The 26,583-nt window shown below is 38.0% G+C and overlaps 1 protein-coding gene across 2 annotated transcripts in view; it reads left to right on the forward strand.

Annotated features, from left to right (window-relative positions):
- Window positions 1–26,583, forward strand: part of LOC101690769 (cytosolic beta-glucosidase) — a 112,259-nt gene that overhangs the window by 46,120 nt on the left and 39,556 nt on the right. The window contains exons 3-4 of one of the 2 annotated variants that reach the window (XM_004762687.3): window positions 5,502–6,301; window positions 7,027–7,150. In XM_004762687.3, coding sequence (XP_004762744.1) covers window positions 5,502–6,301; window positions 7,027–7,150 — 924 coding nt within the window. The remainder of the gene's footprint in view (window positions 1–5,501; window positions 6,302–7,026; window positions 7,151–26,583) is intronic. The other variant, XM_004762688.3, reaches the window with a different exon arrangement.

Consider the following 26,583-nt stretch of genomic DNA (forward strand, 5'->3'; position numbering starts at 1 on the left):
CAAGATGATTGGAGTCAGAGAGAAGATAGAGGAACTGAAACAGAGGTCAAAGATGAAAGAAGATGTGACACTATTGGCTTTGAAGATAAAGGAAAGGGGCGATGAGCTAAGGAATGCAGGCAGCCTCTGGAAGCTGCAAGAAGCAAAGCAATGGGTTCTCCTTAAGAGCCTCCAGAAGGAAGTTAGCCATGCTGCTGTGTTGATTTTAGTTCAACGAGTATCATTTTGGATATCTGATGCCCAGAACTATAAGATAATAAACTTATTTTGGTTTAGGCCATTAAGTTTGTGGTAATTTGTTACAGCAGCAATAGGAGACTAATACAGGCATTGTTCTAAAAGAATGTAGGGCAATTAAATAAATTAATTGGTGGTATGAGTCTAGAGGGGAGTGACCTCATTATCATGTATGATACATGATAGGCCCTTGACCAAAGTCAATTCTACGTGAAGACATTTATGGTTTGACTAGTGAGATTCCAGTTCAGTTATTTTCTGTACTGAAACATCATCTTTGCAAATCCTAGTAATGTCCTCTTCTAAGGGAATTTCTCATTTCTCTGTTCTACATAAACCTGCTCTGCTTCTGGCCATTGCTGACCAAACAAGAGAAAGACCTCTTTCCTTGTGATGTATTATTGTTAACCTCATGGAAAAAGAGAATCTTGCCCAATTGTCTTCACATCTCAGGGATGTTTGGAATCCAGGAGTTGAGAGTCTGAGTTGGTTCGTTTGGAAACAGGACTATAAGGTAGCTTTTCGGCAGATGGGATGGCCATTTTGAGACCACAGCAAATTGGGTGCTAAGAAAATAGGTTCTGGGAGAAGGAGAAGAATGGAGTAGATGTGTTGAGTGAAACTGAAAGGATGAGACTAGTCTTTCTTGAGAGGCAAAGACTTTCTCAGTCCCAATCCCCAATTCCCTTGAGTTTTAGTTGCAATTTTCTGTTGAGTATCTGATAGCTGTCTACCATTTCAAATAATGCCCGTATATCCCACACCATCCACCCGCTTGCCCTTCATCCTACCTTTATATTTGAGTTAATCTGAGTGGGTTACTTTTCTCTATACCTAAAAGAGCTTTAACTCAAATTGCTTTATAATTCTAAAGATCAAACAAGAAGAAATGGGCTTAATTAAATCAGAGAAAGTGGTAGTAACTATGGAAGAAGGCAATTGAAGTTTTAATACTTAAAGTAATCAGTTACGTCTTAAATATCCAAAAGCAAAACAGAGTTCAAATATTCTGTCAGTTTCAAGATCCCTAGATTGGTAACAAATGATCATTTAAAAATATACATTTGTTCAGAGAATTAGTTACCACCGAATTGTGCTGATAAACTAAAGAACTCTTTCATGATTTGTTCTCATTTGATACTTGAAACACTCATGAGGTGGCAGATTAGGCATAGAAGGCCAAGTGATTTGTCCATGATTCCATGATTCTTTGGTGGAACTGTTTGACTCTGGAGCTCTGCTCTTAAAAACCCAACTTCACTGCTTCATGGTAGAATTGCATTAGAGCACCAAACCAGAATTGCTCTGTACAAACCAGAAGTACTCGATTTGGGGATGTTAAATATTAACTATGCAATGCTTTGTTGCTCTGCCAAGCTGATGAGTGAGAAAAAAGTCTTATTTAAAAAATTTTAAATCTTCAATTCAACTAAAGATTATCATGTTGTTGGAATTACATTGATTGCCATCATTAATGATTGCGCCATATCTAATGATGTTTACAAGAGATAAATCACTGATTCCTGTAAAACTTTTTTTAAGAAAAGGATCTGATATTATGATTCAGCTCCAAAATAAGTGATTGTGAAGACTAGTAAAGCAGTCACCATGTTTCTGATTCTGAAACATTTATGGGAAGTTGAATGTCATGATAGGACAGGTTCAGGCTTTGTAGTGAGATAGAGTGGGTTATTGGGCTTAAATGCTGGGAGTGCCACATGACACATTATCACTTAAGTCTGGTATTCACTTTCTCTGAATCTTGGTTTTCTTAGATGCTTAGCGAGGATAAAAATGCCCACTTCTTGGGTTTAGGGCTAGGAGTAAACAAAATCTGTGGTATTTGGTACATACAGTATGAATGCAATAAATGGAAGCTGATATTATTTTTATATTCAGAGCCAATGGAAGGAATTGGCTATGAAAACTCCAAAATGATTCCATCATACCATTTTTGGATATTACATTTTACAAGTGAGGACATGTGGGCTTGCCAAGGCTCAGAGATGGGATGGTGGAATGTTCTTTCATTGCAAGAGATAAGAAAAGCTTTATAAATGTTGGTGAATGTATTAGTTTTCTGTTGCTGCTGCAACAAATTATCATAAGCTTAGCTGCTTAAAAAAGCACAGAATTTACACCTGAAAGTAATATAACTTTTTATATAGATTATATCTCAATAAAACCTCACAAATTTATTACCTTAGAGATATGGATATCAGAAGTCTGAGATGGATCTCTCTAGGCTAAAACTAAGATGCCTCCAGTGTCACATTTGTTTCCAAAGGATCTAGAGACAGTCTTTCTTGGCTCATTCAGATTGCTGGAAGAATTCAGTTTCTTATGGTTGTAGAACTGAAGTCCTCATTTCCTTGATGGTTATCAACTGAGGGCCATTTTCAGTTTCTAGAAGCCATCAGATTCCTTGGCAGGTGGCCCCCTCCTTCCACCCTCACAGCTGGCAATAGTGGGTTGAGTCCTTCTTATGCTGCTACTTCCCCTACCTCTTCTTCTATGTTACATATTTCTGATCCACTCCTCTGCTCTACTGTTTCACTTCTAAGGACTTGGGTAGTTACACTCGGCCCATTTGAACCATCTAGAGAAATCTTCCCGTCTCAAGATCCTTAAACTTAATCACGTCTGGAAATCCTTTTTGCTATGTAAAGTAGCATATTCACAGGTTGCATGGAGTAGGGCATGGATATCTTCTTGGGGCTGGGATATTCTGTCTATCAAGTGAAAATGGCATACAAATAGTTCTTCCAAGAATGGAGTTTTTAATGTATGATTCACATTATGTTCTGGTTTGCAAAACAAGTGAGCTGTTGTTAAAAATATCCACTCTTCCAGATAGGTAGACAAAATATGACCTTGCATAATTTGGCTTCTGCTTACCCTACTTCTCTCTCACCATTCTTATGCTTTCTCTGCTCAGCTATACATTCTCATTATGCTTAACTTAGAGTTCCCAGACATAGCCATACTTGGCTAAATTACAGTAGACAAGCAAAACAATGGCCAGTCCATATGATAATGAGACTCTGATCTACAAAAGAAACCCAGGGAGCCAAACTACAACCGCTATAGCAATTGGTCCACAATAGTCAGAACTTGATCAACATCTGCCAACTTTGCTGTTTTTTTTTTGTTCTTTGTTTTTTTTTGTTTTTGTTTTTGTGTTTGTTGGTTTGTTTCCCTGCTCCCTGCTTCCAACTTAGGACCAACCAGAGATAGCCAAATAAGCAACCCAAAGCAATCTCTTGGGATGTCTGACTTCTAGTTAGCACAGCCTCCCTGTGCCAACAACTTCCATTCAGAAGGTAACTGAAGCCTTCTCCTTCCCTTCTTTTCCCTTACCATAACAACTTCCCTCTTCTCTGACAGCCTTCGAGTATCTGTCAAAAGCAAGTGATGATGGCTAACTCCCTTGCTACAGCAAGGGAGTAGAATTCAGCAAGTCTGAATAAATAGACTGCTTACATTTAGGTGGTCTTTGCTTATTTTCACAACTCTTTTACTCTTTCACATATTTGTTTCCCTTTTTTCTCTTCTTGGATCACCTGTTCTTCCTTGCCTTATATGAGTAATTCATATTCAGCATTTGACTGTCAGCTTAGATGCCACTAATGACAACAATAACAATAATTACTAAAATGATAGGTAACCTGTACTGAGCCCTTACCTTATGCCAAGAGCTGTTCTAACCATGTTCAATTTATCAACTCTTAAAATTCTTGCAATAAATTATTGAAGTAGTTTTCTATTATTGTCCACATTTTATTTTGTCCATCTTATTTTACAGACAGGGAACGATGATTTCAGAGAGAGAAAGTAACTTGCCTAAGGTCACGGAAATAGGTGAACGAATTGGGGTAGAATTTATGTAGCCTGTTGCTGTAGTTTGCTTTTGAAATCATAAGGCTATACTGTTTTCCAAATAGATTTTCATAAGTTCTCAGTTTGTAGTGGGTACTTTTTATCATATGCTTAAATGGAATTCTGTACTTGATCTTCACCAATGATACTGTATTATAATTGTTTATGAATTTATCTGTAATTCCTACTAAAATAGAAGCTCCCTTAGACCAAGGACAGTATTTATCTTATACATATCTGGAAGTCCAGCATATAGTAGCTTCTCCATACATGTGCATTTGAGGGATGAATAAATTAATAATTAAATGAAACAAATTAAAAAATCTGATTTATTATTTAATCGGAGGATACTAAGTTTAAAAAAAGAAAGAGAAAAGGACCCTACTTCTAGACAAACTTTGAAAGCAACACAATTCTACATATGAATTTGTAATTATTATCCAGGAAATAACTGCAAACTAAGATAGCTTCTCTCTCCTGAGCTTAGGTTTCTTCTATAATCTTAGACTAAAATCACATGAAGCCCTAATACTGGTCTCCCCCAGTAAGTCTCTTCCTATTAGGAGTCATTATTAGGTTGGACCCAACATCTTCTTGGCATTGGTTTCTGAGGCAGAGTATCTCTAAGTTAATAACATTTTTCTGAACTCTGCCTCAATCCTAACAATTCTCCCACACTCTTGCAGTGTTGGAGTATTAGTTGAAAGCAAGGGGTGGCTATGCATTCTCACAGGACTATGTCAGGATCTTAGAGCAAAGTCTCCGACCATGTTCCTTAACATGTCAAGCCTCTGGCCAACTGCCTTTGTAACCCATGTTCTGGGAGCTCTTATTCATGCTCAATCGGTCTCCTTTTCTGACTTATAAGACTGATATATCTGGAGAAGCACTGAGGCAGCCATCAATTCTTTTACTTAATATTTGATACCACTGAGAACCAGTCATTCATTAAATGAATATTATTGAGTATCTATTGAATTCCTGGTATTGTTCCAGGATTTGGGGAACCAGAAGTGAATTAGATAAGATCCCAGCTATTATGAAGCTTGAATTTTAGTGAGGTTAAGAGACAAATCAAACATACAAACAAATGAAATAATTTCAGTAAGTGTGGCCATAACACAAAGTTATGTGGTAGCAACTTGTCCAGAACATCTGTGCTCCATGTCTTCCATCATACCCCCAACTTCCCAATCAGCCATTCTTCCTTGGAATTTTTAATGGTTCCTCCAAAACTTTACTTGATGATATGTAGGAACTAACAAATCTTATTTGGGGTAAAAGTTATTTAGGAAATTATTCCTGATTCTTTCCTGATCTTTACTTATTGTCAGTGTTCTAAAAATAACTTTTCTTCTTATGCTTCCTTTTTGTTTTTCTCCTAGGAATTGACTATTACAACAAGATCATTGATGATTTGTTAACTAATGGGGTTACACCCATAGTGACCCTTTACCACTATGATTTGCCTCAGGCCTTAGAAGACAAAAGAGGCTGGTTGTCAGAGGCAATCATTGAATCCTTCGATAAATACGCCTGGTTTTGCTTCAGTACTTTTGGAGATCGAGTCAAGCATTGGATCACCATAAATGAGCCTAATGTTTTTGCCCTGCTGGCCTATGATTTTGGAATATATCCTCCTGGTGTACCTCACTTTGGAACTGGAGGTTATCAGGCAGCTCATAATTTGATTAAAGCTCACGCCAGATCCTGGCACAGCTACGATTCCTTATTTCGAAAAGAGCAGAAGGGCGTGGTGTCTCTAGCAATTTTTGCTACCTGGGTGGAACCTGCAGATCCCAATTCAGTGTCTGACAGGGAAGCTGCTAAAAGAGCCATTGCTTTCTGCTTGGATTTTTTTGCTAAGCCCATATTTACTGATGGTGATTATCCGGAAGTCGTCAAGTCCCAGATTGCCTTCATGAGTAAAAAGCAAGGCTATCCATCATCAAGGCTTCCAGAATTTACAGAAGAAGAGAAGAGAATGATTAAAGGCACTGCTGATTTCTTTGCTGTGCATTATTATACAACTCGCTTAGTAAAGTACCAGGAGAATAAGAAAGGAGAACTGGGTTTTTTCCAGGATGTGGAGATTCAAGTTTTTCCAGACCCATCTTGGATAAAAAGTTTGGATTGGATCTACGTGGTGCCATGGGGAATACGTAAAGTACTGAAATACATTAAGGTAAAACACAGTGTTTCTATTCATGTATACCCAAATATGTAGAAGTGGGAAGACAGATGTATGTGTGAACTTGGAAAAAGGATGATTTTAGGCAGTAGGTTACACATTTGTTGGCTTGGAAAGAGAGATTAGGTGTTCAGCTGGTGAGGAGTAACTAGCTGATAAGGGGCTTTGATACACTGGTTAAAGTTGGACTTCTCTGTTAAAGGCAGTTGTGGGCATAGGAGTAGCTTGGACATATTTTCCAGGCTGATGTCACAACTGTAATTACTAAAAGGCATATTAAGGGCTGAAATAGCTGGATCCTTTTTTGGGTCTCTGTTATCTGGATGGAGTCCAGGTATCTGAAATTAAAATTTTAAGTTAATGATTTTTAGGACCCTTGCTCTGGGGGGATAGAGAGTGTAGCCATTAGTGGGACCAAGGGGTTAAATTGTAGTGACAATCAGCAGATACTGATGAAAGAAAGATACTTCTGTCTTCTCATTATGATAAGAGTCATTTGACCATCTTCATGGACATTTGCACAGTTTTGCTTTTCCATTGTTAGTCAGAAAAGGTCAGTGTGTGGAAAATTAAGTTAATAGGGTCAGTGCAATTTGATGAAAACTAGTTTTGGGTTGTAGCTTAGAGAAGATAGAGGGTAAAACACCTGATTTTATGAGTCTTTTTTTTTTTTTCTTGTTACATCTCTTTGGAATAAAACTTCAGTTCTCTTGTTCTAGGATATGTATAATAACCCTGTAATTTACATCACTGAGAATGGGTTTCCCCAGGGTGACCCTGCATCTCTTGATGACCCTCAGCGCTGGGAGTATTTCAGACAGACATTTCAGGAACTGTTCAAAGGTACCATTTGAAATGATGAAAGATCAATTGTGCAAACTTAATATAATTTTCCCATGTGCCTGTTTTCATTTAGCAAAGACCAATGATTTTGAAAGCTGAAATTCATGTAAATCAGTGTAAAGCCATGTAATTAAGAGAGAGGAGAAAAAGTATTTAGTAAAGAGGAAGGTGAGGGTTTTGGCCTAGCTTCAACCTCCCAAAATTTAATCAAGTAAAAGTGACTGTCTTCTGCATTTTGTGTGACTCCTGGGTGAAGGTGACATGAACAGAAGGGTGGTGGCTGGTGAAAGAGAACTTCAGTTGTTACAAAAAGATTAGCACGGATCAACTACATCATGCCTATTTGCATATTTTAATATCCCAGGTACCAAGACATGAACTGACAGAATTTTTGAAGGATCAAAATTAAGCATTTACGCAATAAACATTTAAATGGGCTTCGATGAGTTTTGGCCTAAAATGAGTCTTACATCACTATATGTTTCATTTAGGCTGTAATCAAACAGCCCCATTTAGGAACGTGTTTTTGTCATATAGGATCTGTGAATTTTATTTCTAGACAAGATTATTATTCTGGAAACTGCTCTTTCCCCCATGAAATTCTTTTCATATTTGATAACAAATGTGAAAGAATAATCTTTAACTGGTAACACACATTTCGACACCAGTTAAATTTCCCCATTTCAGCATTTACATGGAACACTGTTGCTTTGTAAATTTAATTTCTCCTCCATATAAAGGAATCATATCACAGAAACAAAAAATCCAATGCAAAAATGCGACTTTCAATTTCCTTTCTTACCAGGATAGGCACACTTCTCTCTCATCATTCTATTTGAAAGGTCCAAAATTACTCTATCCAAAATTAATCAGTAATATGCTGAAATCAGCCAGAAGGAATTCTGGAAAGTAACACAAGATGGTCTCTTTCCCAAACCTAAAATATATTGTACTTAATCCCTCACTCTGGCTTGGAGTTTATCGGCATAAGGCAATTTGATTCCCATGATTTGAGCCCAGTGAAATAATTATTTTGTATCACATGCAAAACAGACTCTTTCTCTAGGTAAGGATTCACTTTCTGTTTAAAAAAAAAAAAGAAAATGTCTAGTTGACTGAGATTCCACTCCCCCTTCTCTCCGTAAATGGCCCTATTCATAGTTAATCCATTGATGTTCCCAGCTTCATTCTGAGAGGAAAGTAAGCTGGTTACCAAGAGGCAGATTTATGGATGGTTTGAGGACCACAAATGACTTCTCCAAAATTGTCTGTGTATTTTTGGGAAAAAGAGAGAAAAATAGAAATTGACTTTGTTCATTTCCAGCTTGGTACTCTGTTTAGTTCTAACATGTAAGGGAGTTTCATTGTTCTTTGAAATAGTTTCAAGTACTTTAATACAGTCCCTTAGATCTTTAACACTAAAAACTTGATAGTAGACCCCAAAACTAAGACAATTTAAGTGAGTAGTAAAGTAACTGAAAGTTAAAGTGGAAAATGTGAGAAGATTTGGGTTTCTGAGGGGCAGGGGAGGAGATAGGATTAGAAACAAAATTCTGTTTTTCTACTTGTTGAATTTCAATTGTATTTTTTTTAAAAGATTTTATTTATTTATTTGACAGAGAGAGAGAGAGATCACAAATAGGCAGAGAGGAAGGGGGAAGCAGGCTCCCTGCTGAGCAGAGAGCCTGATGTGGGGCTCAACCCAGGCACCCCAACAGATGGAAAAGATACCAGGCACTTAAAACATTAATTGTTCACAGTATGTGTGTTCTCTTCTGATTTTTAATATTAGAGGATCTATACTTATTGTAATTAACATGTAATATATTTGTTTTACATTTAAAAAATGTAGCCTTGGGGCACCTGGGTAGTTCTGTGGGTTGAGCCTTTGCCTTTGGCTAAGGTCATGATCCCAGGGTTCTGGGATGGAGCCCTGCATTGGGCTCTCTGCTCAGCAGGGAGCCCGCTTCCCCCCTTTCCCCCTGCCTGCTGCTCTGCTTACTTGTGTTCTCCATCTCTGTCAAATGAATAAATAAAATCTTTTAAAAAATGTAGCCTTTCAAATGTGCAGAAATCTACTTATTGACAAAAAAAGACATGTTATCTCTTCTGGAATGGATATAGTGATAGCTATTTCTTATATATTGTTGTAGTAGATACCAATTATTTAATCTTGGTGAAACTCTTCTAGTAATCACTCCCTTTTCTTCTATGAAATATCCACCTCTTCTTATCCTCAGGGTTACCATAGGGACAATCCCAGTTCTTCCCTGAGATTTAGAATTTGGGCCAATCACTTAGTCTTTTAGCCTAGACTGGGCAGGGGAATGTAGCCTTGTGAGCCTTTGGTGACTATGTCCCGCCTCAGAAGCTAAGGAGTAGTAAGTACAAAGGGGAGCTGTCTGTGCATCGAGGGAAGGGAAAACAAGAAACCGGGAGAGTTTAGAGTGATTCTTAAGCCTCTAATTCCAGTACTCCTCAGATGCATGCATGATCTTGAAAGACATTACTTTTACTTACAATGAAATGCTTTTTCTGCTTACCTGAACCTGATTGGTTTTCTATCACTTGGAACAAAAAGAGTGTTAACTGATACCATCATATCATTTCATTTTTAAAACAGTGAGACGCGGTCATTGCTCCTATTACACAGATGAGAATACTAAGCTTCAAAGAGGCTAGCTAAGTCATTTGTTTAAGATCACTAAGTGACTAAGTACTATTTCCTGGAACGTAGCAGAATGCATGCATTATTATTACTGCTGCTACTACTATTTTGGTGTTTGATGAGGTCTGTGAATTTAGGGCTTTCTGACCCAAAGTGGTTGCTTGTCCATATCACACAGAACATTTTCCTCATCTTTGGTACTCGGAACTTGCATAGTGTCTTCGAAAGGGCTCCATGCTGTCCCTGCAGGAGCCAATAGGTCCTATGACCTTGGACTCCACTCAGACATCCACCTTACCCTGCATCTCATCAGGGGAGTGGAGCTTAATTTATAATCGATTTCCTGAGACTCCTTTGAGGTAGTGCTGATGATCTCGATTGGCAAGAACTCTACTAGTAAGAAGCACCCCGTGAGCAATTAAAAATAATAACTGGCCAAGAAAGACTTTAGTGGGAAGTGCTGCAGGTGAGAGCTGGTCAGAACCCAGGGAGTCAGATGGATGATGGCTTTGTGGTCCCCATAAACAAAGCTTCCTCTCTAACATCACACATATGGACAGGCACAGAATGACACTATAGTTGGATCAATGACATCTGCCTGGAGGTCTCACTGATCTCTTCAGGTAAAATCCCACAGCAATTAATTGAGCAGTAAAAAGTAAGCTAATGTTTCTGTTTCCTATTGGGAAAGGAAAAAAAAAAAAGAAAAATGTCATTTCAAGAAAAAAAAAGAGAAATTAGCTAATGCCTTTTTAATCATTGCATTATTTAAATGCCTTTAAATAGGTTGTATTTTAATTAATGTAGATATAGATAAGAGAAAAGCAACACAGGAGAGACACAAAAAACTTGCAATAACATAACTGGCTTACATTTCAGCTCTGCAAATTATTCAATGAGAGGCCTTTGGCAAATTATTCAACCTCCCAAACTCTTAGTTTGTTCATCTGTAAAAATGGATTAACACTTTCCCCTGACAGGGTTCTTATAAAAATTCCATTTAATGAGCTAATATGTAATTACCCTTAACCAGCAATTGCCTCGCACACAGTAGGCCCTCAACCAATGGTAATAATAATAATTATTATTAAATGTGTACTCTTAATTTATCACCCCAGTTATTTAACTTGTTGTTTTACACATGTCATCCCAAGACTTTTTTTTTTTTCCACCAAGTTTTTAAGTTATAGGAGAATTTTCCTACATGTTTGCAGGTTTCTCTATTTTTCTTTTTGGGATGAATGAATGTTGTAACTTTGGCCCTCTGGCTATCTACAGTTGACTCCTGTGGAGTAGAAAGCAACAACCGCCTCCCTCCATTCATTACTTCCATCAGAGAGGTTGCCAGATTAGGTGAAAAATTAAATCATTTGCAGCAGAAATAACCATATGCAACAGGGTAGCTGGAATTGCTCAACCACATGAAGTTTTTGCATAAGTTCAGAAAGCACTGATCTTCAAACAGTTAAGCCTTTCTCATTTCATATGAATCTCCATTATATTCATAAAAATTTTCACCAGTCCTTGCTGCTCCAGAAGACAAGTTTAAGTTCATCTGTAAATATACACAAATGGATGCCTCAATAACCTGAATGTTGCCAGGGAGGTGAGGAAGTGTGTGAAATAGGGGAGGTTACTCCCAATGTGTAATACTCCAGCCATGACCTAAATCCTCCTGAAAGGGGATGTGAGCCTGTGTTCTGCCCAAATCCTGTTGTTTGGAGTACGTGAACTTGCTGGAAGTCAGACAAGACATGGGTTTCAAACCTGGTTCTGCCACTCACAAGCTCAGTAATTTTCAGCCCTCTAATCTTCAGGATGGGGATAATAAGACATCTATCTTGTAAAGAGTGGTGAAAAGTGAGCAAAGTAATCCTTATAAAGCCTAAATACAGAATCTGACACATTATAAAGCATCTGTAGACGGTGGCTAATTTTTGAAGAGGGTTGTGGACACTCCGTTCTGGAGCTGTGTCTTTTTATGATTATATCATCAGACCTGACTCCCCTTCTGGCATGTAGTAGTGTTCTACACATTTGTTGAATTTGGTAATGTCTATCAGAGAAGAGTTAGCCAATGCGTAATGAGAAATAAATGATTAAATAATTGGGAACTGCATTTTCTTTCCCTAAAGAAATATACCCCATAGAGGGGAGGGAAAAAAAGAAAGAAAGAAAGAAAGCAGCAGACTTCTGGAAAGTTTCTGAGCCAGCCCAACTTTCCAGTCAGATCCATGCCTGACTTAGCACAGCAGTAGATGATTGCAGAGAAGGTTTGTTAATGACCAGCTTTAGGCTTTTAATGACAAAACCCCTCAGCAAGATGTCATCGAAGTTATTGAAGACTTCACTGAAAGTGTTGAAGCTGATGCATTGTAACAAGAAGGTTATAAATCTTGCAGTTTGGGTATACCACCAAGACAAGATGCTGAGCACAGAATCACCCTGCTGTTGTCTGTCAGCATCCTCCCTCCCCTTCCCTCTTCTCCTTCCCATGGAGAGCCAGTAAAGGAGAAATACATCCATTTCCCGAAGTAGAGCAGACCTGGCAGCCACCTGCCTATGTCAATTTCAGATCACAGAGGCCCATTTAACTGGACAAAATGTGTTAAGCACCTGTGTTTTTCTCAATGTGCATTTAAAAAATCCTAAGAATTAAGGAAAGATCTCAAAGGTTAATACATTGACCTTTTAGAAAAACTAACCAATTAAAAATCTATTGCAAGCTCAGAACAGAGACCCAAGTACCTACATATAGGTTTCCACTCCCTATCTATTGCTTTATTGCTTCTTAAAGTAAATGTTTGTCAACTTAGCCCCAATGAAGCAGTTCATCTCAGAGCTCACCGATAGCCCACAGTTTTGGATATTTGTGGGGTGGGATATCAGGTCCACTGGGTACTGTTGCTCCTGGATGAACTGGATGACAGCTACTCAAGGTTGGAGTAGAGAAGAAAGAACAAGATTAGAAGGCTGTGCACAAGAATTGTTAGTGTGTGCTAGTATATAGACTTGTGGAATTTGAAAAGTCATGAAGAAAACAATTTCCAATGTATTTGTGGTCCACCAGCCTGCACACAGAGACCACAAACTCAGACAGTCAGATATTACAAAGTTCACCTTAAACAGAGTGATGGCCAATGACCTTCCCTGTTTTTTTTCTCCCCTACTTCCATTCAGTGGCACACTTACCTTACTTTCTGTTCATGTAAAGCATGACAAAGTAAAGAGTCTGCAGGGCTTGGAGAGGGAAGACAGACTAAGTCCTCTGTTTGAGTGATGTGCCTTTGGGTCAGTTATCATTAGGACTCTGAATGTCATCTTCCTCACCTGTTAAATGGGACTATTGCTAATTACTATTCTGCCTAACCCAAAGTCAGTTGTGAAATAAAATGAGATGATTTATGTCCCTATGTACTCAAATACCTTAAAATATTAGCTATTATATTCAAATTGACACATTTATTTATACTTGTAAGGACATCTGTCACTCTGGCCAAAATCCACAATCTGGACCTCAGTATTCTCCACTGTAAGAGAAGGGATTGGTGCTCATTATCCAGTTGCTTCCAAAATCTGCAATTCCCAGATTCTATGGTTTTATTTTCCTGCAAATTGCTAAACTGCTGTGATGATTTGATCTGTGTAGGGGTTTTAGAGAACATGTGATATGACCAAATGACTTGTGTAGAGCTTGGTAACACTCAGAAACACACACATGTACACAAACACACACACGGGTGGTGGTTGCTAAGCTCCTTGGCCAGGATTACCTGGGTGAAGCACATGTTGATATGATTAGGGACATAGACCATTTAGCAGACACGCCCTCTGAGAAAAAGAACCTGGTGCACCTGCTTCATGGGAATAGGATTCATGGGGCTGCCCAAGTGAGAAGCAGCTCAACCACACCTCAGAGAATCTGCCCTTGTGTTTTTTGACTGAAAACCACTCTTCATCTTCTCCTTCAGTAACATTCTAATACTTACACTGTGCCCCTACAGATGGACATTCCTTTGAGCTTCTTTTTAATTTAGCTCCACCATGTCTGAGGAATAATTACTTAAGGTTCTCTACTACCTCAAGCCCGGTGAATTTTAAGACTACTCTAGAGCCTTCTAAAAAAATATTCAGAGTATCTCAAACTTACCCTCTCCACTTTTTATGACAATCTGTCCAGTAGTTTTTGTGTGATGTGGCAGCAAACAGAAGCTCAGTTTCATTTTTATAACTGTAAAAGAGACCTGTAAAATAATTGAGGCATAATTTATCTGGAGAAAATGTACTCTTCCTATATGAAGAGTAGACTCAGTGGAATCTTGAAAGAGGATGTATCTGGTAATGATTTTTAAATGAGATGTATTTGACATATAACATTTTGTAAGTTTGACGTTACAACATGTTAATTTGATATATTTATATATTGTAATATGGTTACCACCCTGGTGTTAGCTATTATGTTACATAATTATTATTTCTTTCTCTCTTTTTCTTTCTTTTTTTTTTTTTTTTTGCTAGGGATAATTGAGATTTTGTTTCTTAGCAACTCTGAAGTTTATAATACAGTATTATTGGCTATAATCACTACGATGTGCATTAGCTCTCCAGAACTTATTTATTATTAGTTCCCAGTTTGTACCTTTAAACAATGTATCCCCAATTCCCTCATCCCTCAGCCACTGATGACCACCATTCTGTTCTGTTTTTTAAGTTTGGCCTTTTTTGATTCCACGTATAAATGATATCATACAGTAGTTCTCTTTCTCTGTCTGGTTTATTTCACTTAGCATAATTCCCTTGAGTTCCATCCCTGTTGTTGCGGATGACAAGATTTGCCTTTTACTTATGGCAGAATAGTATTTCATTGTACACACACACACACACACACACACACACACACATACCACAACCCTTTTATCCATTCTTCTGTTGCGGGGCACTTAGATTGTGTCTATATCTTAGGTTATTGGGAATAATGCTGCAATAAACATAGGAGTGCATATCTCTAGCTATCATCTTGGCAAAGATGTAGAGATAAGGGAACTCTTACCCACTGTTGGCAGCAACATAAGTTGGTTCAGGCATTATGGAAAATAGTAGCGAGGTTCCTCAAAAAATTACAAACAGAACTAACATATGATCAAGCAATTCCACTTCTGGGTATATATTCAAAGGAAATAAAAACATGGGTCTAAAGAGATAATGACTTTTTAAACTTGTTTCAGGAGAGCACAATGATGGAATATTCATGTGGTAAGATAGCTGTTGGAATTGAGAGAAGGTGAACTTCTGAGGTCTTCTCCTGGGCCAAGGTGAAGTGGTCCTCAAGCATCTGCTTACATTAGCTCTTATTTCCAAATCTCCAAAATAACTTGATTAGTACCTGATTATTACCCACCTTTAGTTATCTTGAGAATGAAAAGGCACTGCTTTGGAATAAAGCTAGTAAAATTTATCTTAAGTGTGATTGGCAGGGGAGTTAATAAAGTTAATAATGGTGTTAATAAAGATTCTATTGGATCCATGTGGGTTCATGGAAAGAATAGAGAGAAGTGGATGCCCAGGTGTTAGCCATTCCTACTCAGGAAGCTTAACATAAGTTTCCCAGTGCTTGGAAAGGAATATTCTCCATTATAAAATAATACATCGACATTATGTTTTGTAAATCTAGGTCTTGTGAGTTCATCAGTGGGAATTAACTCTGGGTGCACAAAAGAAATGAGTGTCTGCATTTGCAGTGTTGGTAATTAGATTATAAGCAGTGCTAATATCGCAGCTTTATAGCCTTCCTTTCTTTTTCTTATCTTACCTGTTTATAACTTTGACATGACTTATGCTGGTCAGTTGCCCTATAGTGACATAAATGTTGTGTCTGTCAGCTCTTCCAGATTCGTAATCGGGTGAGTAACTGGTTAACTGCATCCTATATTAGTTTTTCAATAGCAGGCCTGCCACCATGTAGAAGAAAATCAGCAATGTTATGAATAAGGACATTAAAAAATTGGTGCCATCACTGATTCATGGGCTCCTTGTGCAATTGCAGCCTTGTTGCAATTAAGCACATGTTGAATAACACAGTTGAATAGATGGGAGTTGAGAGACACTTGGAGTCTTGAAGACCCATTATAATCCATGGAAGTAAGGAAGAAAGCCATCAGAAGAAATGGAAATTATTAAAAGGTACAAGCGCTCATAGGCAGGTTCAGTGTGTATAAAGATTTTATTTACCATTTTTTAAATGACAAAATTTGACCAGAATTAAATTTTTCGAGCTATATACTTAGCATTCAGTGGCCGGTCAGTAAATTTCCTAATGGCCGATTAGGAATTTGAGTCTAAATAAGCAGAAAAACAGAATCACTCCTGGGAATTTGAACCAAATATTAGATTTATACCACCATTTTGCTTCTTTAAAGAAATAGAGGATTGTTTTTGCTATTATGAGAATAATTTTCATGCTTTGGGATTATGCATAGCTGCTAATTATACCCTTTTGATACTAAATTTGTTTTTGCTGTGACAATAATTGAAATCTATGCTGAAGGTTTTTAAACTCTTTATATAAATACACAACTCCTCTGAGCCTCAGGTCCTTCATTAGAAAAAGAAAAGGGTTGAACTAGTTTTTCTTTTGGGATCCTTCCAGTTTAAGAATTTTGTGACCCTCTAAATATCCTTTCAACTCAGGTGTGTCAAGGATCATATTTTATTGGAACTCTCAATAATTTCTTAGGCTATAAAATTAAGTCTAAGGAATTATAATTAACATCTTTTTTTTTTTTTTAACTTTCTTCATTCTTCTCAGTTAGCTCCTTAATTTGAAATGTGAACACCTTTCTTAGTTGAACATAAAATAAGACCTTGCTCTTCAATGAACTGTTTCTATTGCTATTGATTCAGGTTACAGGTAACATTTTCTTGACCTTCAATTTGGGAGTTTCCTCTTCTCTTCAGTCATATTGAAAATGAACCTTACTTTTCCTTCCCTGAGAAAGTTATCCCTTGGAGTTCAGAGTTAGAAGGGTCACCTCAGATTCAAGTTTAACAAAGTTACTGTAGAGAATATAAAATCTCAGGGAGAAGTAGAATGAACAAATCAGTCCAGAGCATTAGAATAAAATCCCCAGCTGAACAAGTGCATGGCAGTTACAATCACAAGTAGTAGAATCACCTTTCAAAACATGATCATGCCAAGCCCCACCTAATCTATCAAGTTTTAAGACAGTTCAGTATGATTTCCAAGCTTTGCCATAACTGCATAATGTAATTCAGTTAGGCAGTGATTTTCACTTTCCTCAAATTTGGCTTGAGCATGAAACTTTTGTGTCTGGGCAAGATCCTGACTTAGAAAGAGAATAAGGCTGCAGCCATTTTCAAAATTACCTTCCCACCATGATTCTGTGGAGACTTCATAGCTGGGAAATCTCTTCTATTTGGAACTTTTAAGCACAGAGTTTACTCTAGTCAGGGTTTCTTTTACCCCAAGTTACTGTTTATGTGAAATTTTCTTCAATACAGTGAAAATATCAGCCTGGTGCTGGAGATGAAACTAGTTTCTTTCAGAATTGAAAGAAATTCTTAAGGCTTATCTGGAAATGCTATGTGAAGAGGAGGGGGAGGGAGGCCTGTCTCCCTGAATAGGGTCATCTCAGCAACAGCGAAGTCTCCTGTGTGTGAATGAGATTAGCTAATGAAACAGTATCATGGCCGGAGATTACTTTGTACCTCTCTAAAGTTCAGCCACATTTCCCCCCCTTGTTTGTGAAATTCCATTATAGGAATCACTGCCTGCTTCAGAGATAAGTGAAACCATTATGGGTGGAGGAAGAAAAGGCATTTGAACCTTGAAGAATTGTAATTGGTGCTGGTGAGTGAAGGTGAACAAGAAGCCATAAATGTTTCAAGTGAAAACATTAATGAGCGTGGGGCTAAATGTAGATGATGGGAGGAGGGATGCCTCACATCTGTTGATGCAATAACTTTTTTCTCCCTTAACAAGTGGATTCATTTCTTTAGTAGTATTAAACCCAGCCTAAAATGTTTGAAAAATTTAAATGTTTAAATTATTTAAATTTAAATTAAATGTTTAAATTTTGTTTCTTGACTAATAACTGAGTCAAATAGGTTTTATAGTTAAAAATAAGCAAAATAACACAAAAATTAGATCACTGCATGAAATGGGGGCACGTGAGTGCGTATGAAGTGTGTATACCTTTATTGGTAGATCATTTTGTTCCATGACTGAGGCTATGCTGGCTTAGTCTTCTTCAAATATTTTTCTTCCAAGAATGTTCAGACTGTGTTGTTGATCCTTTGAATGAACAGTTGGCCTTCCATTTACAAAGAAACTTCAAAAATATTTCATGGCCAAAGTTTGCTGCCCTCATGAATATATGATAATAATGTCAAGAGTGACTCAGAAATATCTTTCAGCATTTCTGGAAGAACAAACAGCATGACCCATTGTGGGTAGTGTTGTATAGACAGGCAGCACTTTGTATGAATACTTCTACACAACAAGGATTAGTATATATGACACAGCAAAAGAACATATTCTTTAAAGACAAATGGTTCTGCATTCAAAACCTGGCTCTGACACCCTTTTGTGCTGTGTGACCTTGGACTTGTTATCCTGACTCTATGAATATCAGTTCATCATTTGTGAAATTTTATTTTTGGTGAGGATTGATGACATACTTCAGATTCTAGAAAAATGTCTAGCGCATAACCCTCCCCCCCAAATGATAATGATTGCAGTGAATTCTTTGTTACCCAGCATCTATTAACTAGGATTTTAGAAAAACTGTGACTTCCTGCACAGTCATCAAGCACTGATAATTTATGCTTCTCTTGATGACCCTGAAATGCATTCTGAATAATTAGAGAAAGATTAAATTATAATCAGTTTAGTTTCAGTGTTAAGTGTATTTTAATTTATTCTCATTCTTTAAAAAATTTGTAACCCTACTGCATGTGGTAACAATTAACAAAAAATATTTGATTAGCTGGAGCACTCCGCTTCCTGACTGTCAGACTAATGAAGAGTTTATTGTATATTGTTGGAACTCCAACTCTGCCCTACAGATTAAACTGGGCATTTGCTGGATAGATTCGCTTCACACGGGTCTGATATCCATTCTCAGACCCAATGTGTTGACTTATTGTCTGTTGGGAAGTTCTGGAATTAGTCCTCCAATATCCTTAAACAATACTCTATAGAACACCCTGTTTTCATTTTTTTTATCACAAGGTCATAATGCTGGTCATCCAGTCTGATTTTGTGCACATGAGTAACTAAATCTGGCCTTGAGGGTTGTCTGTTCTTTTCCTACAGATTTCTAGAGATGAACATCACAACTGACATTAGTAATCAATCTAGCTTGGTGTTTCATCAACCTTTACTCTTATCCAATCATGTTTTAGACTTATTTTTATTGGGCTTTTTAGGCAATATAACCTTCCTGATGAAAACTTCACAGGCATTTTATCATTTCTGTGGTCTTTTGAACTTCCCACATTCTCTCTCCCCCCTCATCTCCACACCCCCCCCCCCAACCACCCCACATAAGGTCATATGCTACTTTAAAAGATGGCTTAACAACTGACTTGAGTTAAAAATAGTCTCCTCAAAAAATTATCTCTATTATTGTCCCTTTGTGGTGATCTCAGTTAATAAGGTTCATTTTCAGGCAAGCAGATTGATTTTAGTTATTTAATTGATCACCATAAGACATAGTATTCATTGGTTTCTCTCTGTCCTCATTCTACCTGTCTTTAAATTCCTTCCTTGCCCTGAAATCCCTCTTCCAACACAACCAGTCTTTTCTTCCATAATGTCTTTCACATCCTCAGTACTTATTTACATGAGTTCAACAGTGGCAGTAGAAGGAGGCTGATTGTCTGCCTTAAAGGGAGAGCAAAGCTAACAGAAAAATAGCTGGTGAAGATCTCATTTTGCTTTCCAAGATCAGGCAACTCTTGGCCCTGGAGTGAAGGCAGGATTAGCAAGGTACTTCTTTCAAAATGTCGATGTCTCCCTTGGTAATGTCAGGGCGAGCACTAGGATCCAGAAGCCTGGATCCATAGCCAGAAAGCAACAATTAGCATTCTACTGTAATCCTGTGATTTCTCTGAGACTCAACTCACTATGTAGCTGTCCTTCAGTTGGTAAGGTAAGTTTCATGTTATTGTGTGTAATTTCACCCCAAAGTGATTTTTTTTCCTCATTATATAGACATATATTAAAAGCCAGCAACTCAATGGTATCACCATCACTGCTTCTTTAGCTATACCGAACTTTTATCTCTTTAACTACCACAAACATGTTTCATGTTTGACAGACCATATTTGCATTATAGGGCTATTTTGAGTCTTTTGGGAACGATGGGTTTGAACTTTGGTATATCAGAGTGGCTAATTGCAATGTTTTATTAAATAGGCTTTTGTAACAAAATGTGACATTTTCCTAAGTATAGTGTAAGACCACTTGGCAGAACAAATGAATATATGTTAATATAAATGTAATGCTAAAACTTAAGAACATTCACAACATTGAAGTTTAAATATCTTTACTAGCTTTCCACACCAATAAACCTTTAGTCACAAAAATGTCATATTAAGTATTTGTGGTGGTCAGTAGTTGAAAGGTGTTTATATGATGTATCTTATTTTTTTGACTTTTGACATTCCTAATGGTCTTATAAATATGTGTAATTGTATTCACCTGAAGTCTTTTATTACTTTCCTTTTATTTAAGGGAGATTGCTTCTTGAAAAAATTATCGTTAACATGAGCAACGTTAAATTTGTTGTTGAGAATAATGGTAGGAAGAACAGTTAAGTAATGCCAGTTTAAGCTTGTTGAGAAGTATTAATTTTGGTCAGTTATTGAAGATTGGCCATTTTATTATATTCAGGCTCTAGATAAAAAGAAATACCAGCTCGTAAAGGTGAAGGAGGGAAAAGAAGAGGGAATGCAAACATTCTGACCATAGATTGTTGACATAAAGGTTGGAAACTAGCTTGTAGTGTCCTGACAGCCAGGTCAAAGAGGACTTAGCATTAGTTACCTTAATTTCAAGTTGTGCTCTGTGGAGTCTCGGGTTCCATGGAGATATCTTTGGGGACTGTTAGTTTGCACAGAGGGAGGGTGAGAAGATGGGGCTCCAGGGCACCTCAGCTTTTATTGGTTGTATATATTAGGAATCCATAAAAATTTTAATTTGAAAGGAAAACTCTGTTGCTAAAAAAAGAAAAATTGGAAAGCCGCTGAATAATAGGGAGCTCATTATCAGAGGGGAAGCAACATAGTAGCTCCTTTGGGGAAATGAAGCTTAACTGCCTTTCTCTTTCACTTAAAAAAAAATTATTTCAAACATACAGAAAAATACAGGTAACTGTGACCCAGTGTAACTGTGTAACTGTGACCCAGATTTAACAAGTGTTCATATTTTGCCACATGTATTTTACATTAAAAAATTAATAAAATCGACCCTGATGAAACCCCTTCGTTCCCCTCTTGTCCAGAGCTCCTTTGCTCCCTCCCTGACCTTAGATAACCCAGATCCTGAGGCTGATGAGTGTCTGTGTGGGCACAAGATACACATCTGGCTACAAATGTATGTTTCCATAACCCATTTGTATATTGTTTTGTGCGTTATACCATTGACACAATAGCTTCACACTATACATACCCGTTTTCAACAGTACATTCTTGAAGACTTACCGTGTTTATAATTTTAGCTTTAACTCATTATTTTTAATGGATCTATGGTATCCCGATCTATGAACATACCACATTTATTTATTCATCTCTGGCTGGAGGATATTTGGAGTCTAAATGATGGACATTTTTGTTTTGTTTTGTTTTTTGTTTTACAAACAGTATTGCACTGAATATCCTTGAGAAGTTCATGTTTGAAAGGCATTTCTTACATGGGAGTTTATGAAGCAGACCTGCTAGCCCACCTGGTGTCTTTGTACCATATAGAATGAGGTTCCCTTTCCTTGAAACACTTTACATTTCTTGGGAAATGGTCTCAAAGACTAAGCAAATGTGTAATCACTTCATTTTGAGGGTGTCCTCCCTACTTTCGCAAAGTAGGACTTGCATGATCATAGCAGTCACCCTGTATGCAGGGGAACCCATACTAAGGAAACCCGCAGGATATAGAGTTTGGGAGGACGAGTGTGCTTAACACGTCGGCAACTGTGATCTAAATCAAAGATTTATGCTTAGCATTTACATGAGATCTTTACAGCCGAAGTCAGGGGCTGGGAAAAATTGTATTTTCCTCAGAGATAATACGTTGCAAATGAGGAGCCCAGGGAAGATATACAGGCTTCCTCTCTTTCCCAGGTCACAGAGGACCAGCAGCAGGGTCAAGTGATATTGTATAGAGGTGTTATTGTCCAGAACACTGCCCTCAGACCCCTCTTATGTAGACACATACACAGCACAGGCTCCTACCAGGCTTCTTCTGCTAACTCAACACTATGGTATAAGAGAAGGCAAGCTCTCCAGGGAAGGCTTAGATGTCTTTGCTCTGGGAAAGAAGTTTGAATTGTATTGGACTGAGGTGCCATCATGTGAGACTCCCACAGAGGCTGGAGGTACAAGTGCCGGTACACTGAAATGCATTCATGGAAAGTTACTCACTGGCTGGCTTTGCTGGAGGGGAAAACAATCCCACAAGAGGCAGTGCAGTGTGCCCTCTATTGTTTAAGAGAGTTTAGGAGGGACAGACTCTGCCCTGCTTTTGAAATCTTAAAAGCATATTTGCTTTGCAAGGTCCTTGTAACTAGACGTTGCATAACAGTCTAGCAGGAAACTCTTATCTGCCTGAAGTTCCCTTCGTCTTGACCCTGTCCCAGGCAACGATGAAATCATTTCATCAATGATTTGGGTAACGAGTTGAGGGAATGCATTTCCAGTTTGCTGATGACAAAAAGTTCATTAGGGAAGAGAGCAAAAACAAGCTTGCTGCTACTTTTATGGTGGTTTGTTCATTTTCATCAAACAGGTCTTAGCTTAAATTTCACCTCTTCACAGAGGCTTTCCCTGAGGAGCCAACTAATGTATGACCTTCATTTCCAATCAGTTTCTACCTGTTTTCTTTATCCAAAATAGTATTTCTTAGTTGTTTAATGGTTTCCTGACACATCTCCATAGACTATAAGCTTGATGAGAGAAGGGACCATGCTTCCCTGATCGTTTCTGCGCCCCCATGCCCAGGACATAGTATAGTTCCTGGCACATAATAGGAACTTAATAAATTTTTTTTGATTGAATGAAAGTCATGGGAATCATTGAAGAATATTAGGCAAGGAAGTATCATGATCATATTCCTGGTTCAGAAATGAAATTTGGAAGAATAAAAGCCTAGTATGCATTATTGAAAATGCTTTATGGAAGAAAACATGTGTGTTGTAATTTTTAAAATATTTACTCTACTTGTATTCATGGTATCAGATCTCCTGATTATAAGGTATAATAACATCACTCTTAATTTTGCCTGGAATATTATCTTCCATCCTTGGCACCGTTGAACATTAACATTAATATTAACAACCCAAGTGATACCCAGAAGATATTGTCTAAGATGATCTCCTAATAGGGCAAGGGCTTTTATTTTTTTTTAAATTCTTAAAGAACTATCAGGTATGAGATTAAAAAGATTCATTTTGTGTTGCTGGGGAGGGCAGAACTCAGGCCAGTGGGGGCCCATTCATGAAAGCAAGTTTTAGTTTAACATAAGACACAGCTTTCGAACAATTAGTGGGGCTGAATAAGGGAATGCATGTCCTCAGGAGATCATTAGATACTTGTCAATAGATGGCATGAAAGCAGATGCCAGATGCCCATCTGTCAAAGACGCTGTTGAGAGGACGTCTGCCCCATGTGGGAGGGTCATTCCACAAGTGTGTGCAATTGCCTCATATTTATTGGGTACCCACAGTGCTCTTGCTTCCATGGAGGATACAGAAATATATAAGGCACAGCTGCTGTCTGGACATGATCACCTTCCAATCCTAAATTCTGTGAATTTCAGGCAGTTTTAGCCAAGGACCTAATGGAATTTTCACATCCTCCACATTAGAGCAGTCTGAAGTTATGAAATCCCCAAACATCGCTAACCTACTGGTCACACTTAACCTTATGGCAGCAGGACGAACATGGTGCAGAATACCACTTCATAGCCAAGTCCTGCTTTTGTGCCCCAGCTGAAGCCCTGGCTTTGCTTTTGTGACAGTAAAGATTCTAGCAAATGAAAGTTAGTTTCTTTTCTTTGGCTCACTTCTCTTCTGGTTTTGAAAGTTTAATATGAGTTCAGAGCTCAGGATGACATGTGTTGGCTTTATTTAATCAAACTTTGTCAAGATAAATATTTTTGCATTAGAATTGGATCTCTGTGATTCTCACCAATGACAAAAACATGAATTATAAAGTAGAGACTTTACTGAATTATAAGTAAGCACACTTAATTCTTTAAAGTCATATCTACCCCAATCAATCACAAAGTGTTTGACTTGGAAACTTCCTTCTGCACAGTAGAGAACATTAATAAATAAACGTCTGGATGGAACAGTTTAGGGGGTTAGATCTGGATATGGTAATGACCTAACATTTTGGTTTGAATTCTTTGGTCTCTGTCAATGACACGAAGTTGGCTGTTGATGTGGGAAACAAAGACCGAAGAAAAATTATTAAATTTCCTTACTATCTACAGCCCACTGACAAGTCTTTGAAACAGGCAGAGTGACATTGCTCTAGGGACTTCGCTGCCTCAGTGTTAATACTTTGCTAAGGGCACGAGGCAATCCTGGCCCAACCCCCAGAATCCTGTAAGCCTACTTTAACATATAAAAATTCCTGGGGCGCCTGGGTGGCTCAGTCAGTTAAGTGTCTGCCTTCGGCTTGGGTCCTGGAGCAGAGCCCTGCATTGGGTTTCCTGCTCAGCAGGGAGCCTGCTTCTCCCTCTCCTTCTGCCTGCAGCTCCCTCTGCTTGTGTGCTTTCTCTCTCTCTCTCTCTCTGCCTCTCTCTTTCTCTCTCTTTGTGTCAAATAAATAAATAAAAATATTTTTAAAAATCTTAAAAATTTAACATATAAAAATTCCTTTGGAAACTTTATTTCTACCCAAGATACATGTTGGCAATCATCCCCCAAACATATGACCCAACAATATGCAGTTGAAGGATCTCATGACTGAATTTTTATTAAGCAGCAATAAATGACCTTTCCTAACAATAGCTAGCCCCCTCAGGATCCTGGAAACCTTGTTACCAATATACCTAGGTGGGGTGGGGGTGCTTATAGTATCCTTAACCCCTTCCCAACTTGCAAGTATATAATGGGCCACTCCTCATAAACCCAGTGCAGCACTTTCTGCCCACACTTCCTGTCTACGTGCTTTACTAAAACCAGCTTTTTGCACCAAAGAATTCTTTCTTGGCCATCAGGTTTGAACCCTAACGTCTTCTCCTACATCAGCTGTCACATGGATGTAGCCTCTCTCTCTTTTACACACTTCAGAAACAAGTGTCTTGGAACCTCATTAATGTAGGTAATATCTGCCGTAGCTACTGAGTCACATGTCATCACAGTGATCTGAGGGATTAATATGCTTCCTTTGGCTATTTAACAGAACCTTGACCCTGAGTAGATTCATAGCCCCAGATACTTAATGTTTGTTTTCATACTATGTTTGTTAGTAAATATACAAGTCTTTCTTAAACAGTCCTTAAAAAATATTCCTTTGCTATATATTCTGGAGACTTAGTTATTTCCTCCATTGGCCAAAGTCTCTTTATCTGTGCTTACTTTTCATTTGTTGACCTTGAAGTTAATCCAGATTAAAATTACGTTCTCCAAATGTAGTTCAGATTAACATATTCTGAGTAAAGGATATAGTACAGAAGGAGCTCATAAGGGAGACAGCCTTCCCAAGCCATTGCTTTGAAGTCTCTAAGAATGATTTGCCAGAAGGGCCTCGAGTGTCCATTTAATATTTATGCAAAGACTTTTAAAGGATCTTAGCTGGAAAAGCAAAAAAAAAAAAAAAAGGAAATTAAAAATATTAAAAAAGAAGTTTGTATATTCTCAGCAGGAAGAAAACATTGTTCCTACATTGCTACCCCACTTTTTGTAAAAAAAAGATTTTATTTATTTTTTGAGAGAGAGCAAGAGAGCACAGGTTGTGGGTGGGAAGGGGAGGAGGAAAGACGGAGAGGGAGCAGCAGACTCCATTGAGTGGGGAGCTCCATCCCAGGACCCTGAGATCAGGACCTGAGTTGAAGGCAGATGCTTAGCTGACTGAGCCACCCAGGAACCCCTACATTACTCCTTTTTAATAGTCTAGTTTTTGCTCACTTTAGAGCAAAGTTTTGGAGCACTCCTTCTTAATCTTGGCCCTAACACTGGGGAGATTAAACAAATACACTTGAATTCCACCTCCAGTCGGGGGTGGGGAATATATGTGTGTTTGTGTACATATATATATATATATGTATATATATATATATATATTTTAATTAACATCATCATCTCATGTAGTGATTCTTTTTTTTTTTTCTTTGAATTGATTTATTTGACAGAGATCACAAGTAGGCAGAGAGGCAGCAGAGAGAAAGAAGAGGAAGCAGACTCCCTGCTAAGCAGAGAACCTGATGCGGGCCTGGATCCCAGGACCCTGGGACCACGACCTGAGCCAAAGGCAGAGGCTTTAACCCACTGAGCCACCCAGGCACCCCTCATGTAGTAATTCT

This window comes from Mustela putorius, unplaced genomic scaffold, assembly GCF_011764305.1.
Source record: "Mustela putorius furo isolate JIRA1106 unplaced genomic scaffold, ASM1176430v1.1 tig00000083_pilon_pilon_pilon, whole genome shotgun sequence".
Lineage (NCBI taxonomy): Eukaryota > Metazoa > Chordata > Mammalia > Carnivora > Mustelidae > Mustela > Mustela putorius.